Source organism: Austrofundulus limnaeus, unplaced genomic scaffold (genome assembly GCF_001266775.1).
Source record: "Austrofundulus limnaeus strain Quisiro unplaced genomic scaffold, Austrofundulus_limnaeus-1.0 Scaffold52, whole genome shotgun sequence".
NCBI classification, from domain to species: domain Eukaryota; kingdom Metazoa; phylum Chordata; class Actinopteri; order Cyprinodontiformes; family Rivulidae; genus Austrofundulus; species Austrofundulus limnaeus.
In genome coordinates, this window is record NW_013952454.1 from 2,405,717 (window position 1) to 2,406,836 (window position 1,120).

At 46.3% G+C, this 1,120-nt stretch overlaps 1 protein-coding gene across 1 annotated transcript in view; it reads left to right on the forward strand.

Annotated features, from left to right (window-relative positions):
• Positions 1-769, forward strand: part of nradd (neurotrophin receptor associated death domain) — an 18,204-nt gene extending 17,435 nt beyond the window's left edge. Inside the window, exon 6 of the mRNA XM_014008796.1 lies at positions 299-769. Within this exon, the coding sequence (XP_013864250.1) occupies positions 299-612 (314 nt within the window). The 3' untranslated portion in view covers positions 613-769. The remainder of the gene's footprint in view (positions 1-298) is intronic.
• The last annotated feature ends 351 nt before the right edge of the window (positions 770-1,120 follow it).

A 1,120-nucleotide genomic window follows, 5' to 3' on the forward strand; every position in this document is an offset into this window, starting at 1 on the left:
TTCCTGCTTTTACTTGTTTTTTATTCTCTGCTTTTATTTTTTCTGTGTTTTTACTGTATTTTTTTGATTGAATATGTTTTGTGTATGGGCTGTGTTGGAATGTTGATTCTGTACAGCACTTTGGTCTGCTGTGGTGCAAAAAGTGCTTTACAAATAAAGCTGGATTAGATTAACATCTGGCACCTGTCAGGCTCCATAATCCAGCATTTCATTTGTAGCATCATTATTATGAAGAGGCTGTGATGTGTAATGTATTAAAGATTATTATAATATATTATTATACTTTGTGTTTTCACAGGCACTAAAAGAGACAGCAAGCACGACAACCGTCTGTACATCAACCTGCCCCCCCAGCGACAGGAGGAGGTGGAGCGCCTCCTGCAGGAGGGCAGCGGCTGGGGGTGGAGGCACCTGGGCGGGGCGCTGGGCTACGAGCCCGAACAGCTGGACCTGTTCGGACGAGGCGAGGCTCCGGCCCGCACGCTCCTCTCTAACTGGGCCCAGAGGGACGGCTCCACCCTGGGGCTGCTGTTCTCTGCGCTGGCCCGTATCGAGAGACCCGACGTGGCCGCGGCGCTGAACTCCACCTCTCAGGGGGCCTCTGTGGTCTGACGGCCTGTTGTCTCTGAGAGACGCTCACAGACTGAAGAACCTGAACGTGAAACGGGACAAACTGTCACTGGAAGCTACCGTACTCAGTTTTCACTTCTGCAACAAACAAGAAAAGTGATGCTTATTACAAAATATAATAATGATCCATAAAGGCACAGAAATGATGTCATTATTCAGCAAATAGTAGCAGAATGTGCTGCGTCAGCGTTAAAAACAGCTGTTAGATTATCCTTTTCCCAACTCATCTGAACTATTCCTCCTGTGCTGTCGTCATGGTGCTACGGAGCCCGCGAGGAGACATGGGATTTTTTTTTCTTTTTCATTCCCACGCAAAAATACTGCGTTACCTCGCAATACTTTTGCGTTACCTCATAATACTTTTGCATTACCTCGCAATACTTTTGCGTTACCTCGCAATACTTTTGCGTTTTCTCGCAATACTTTTGCATTCCCTCGCAATACTTTTGCGTTACCTCGCAATACTTTTGCGTTTTCTCGCAATACTTTT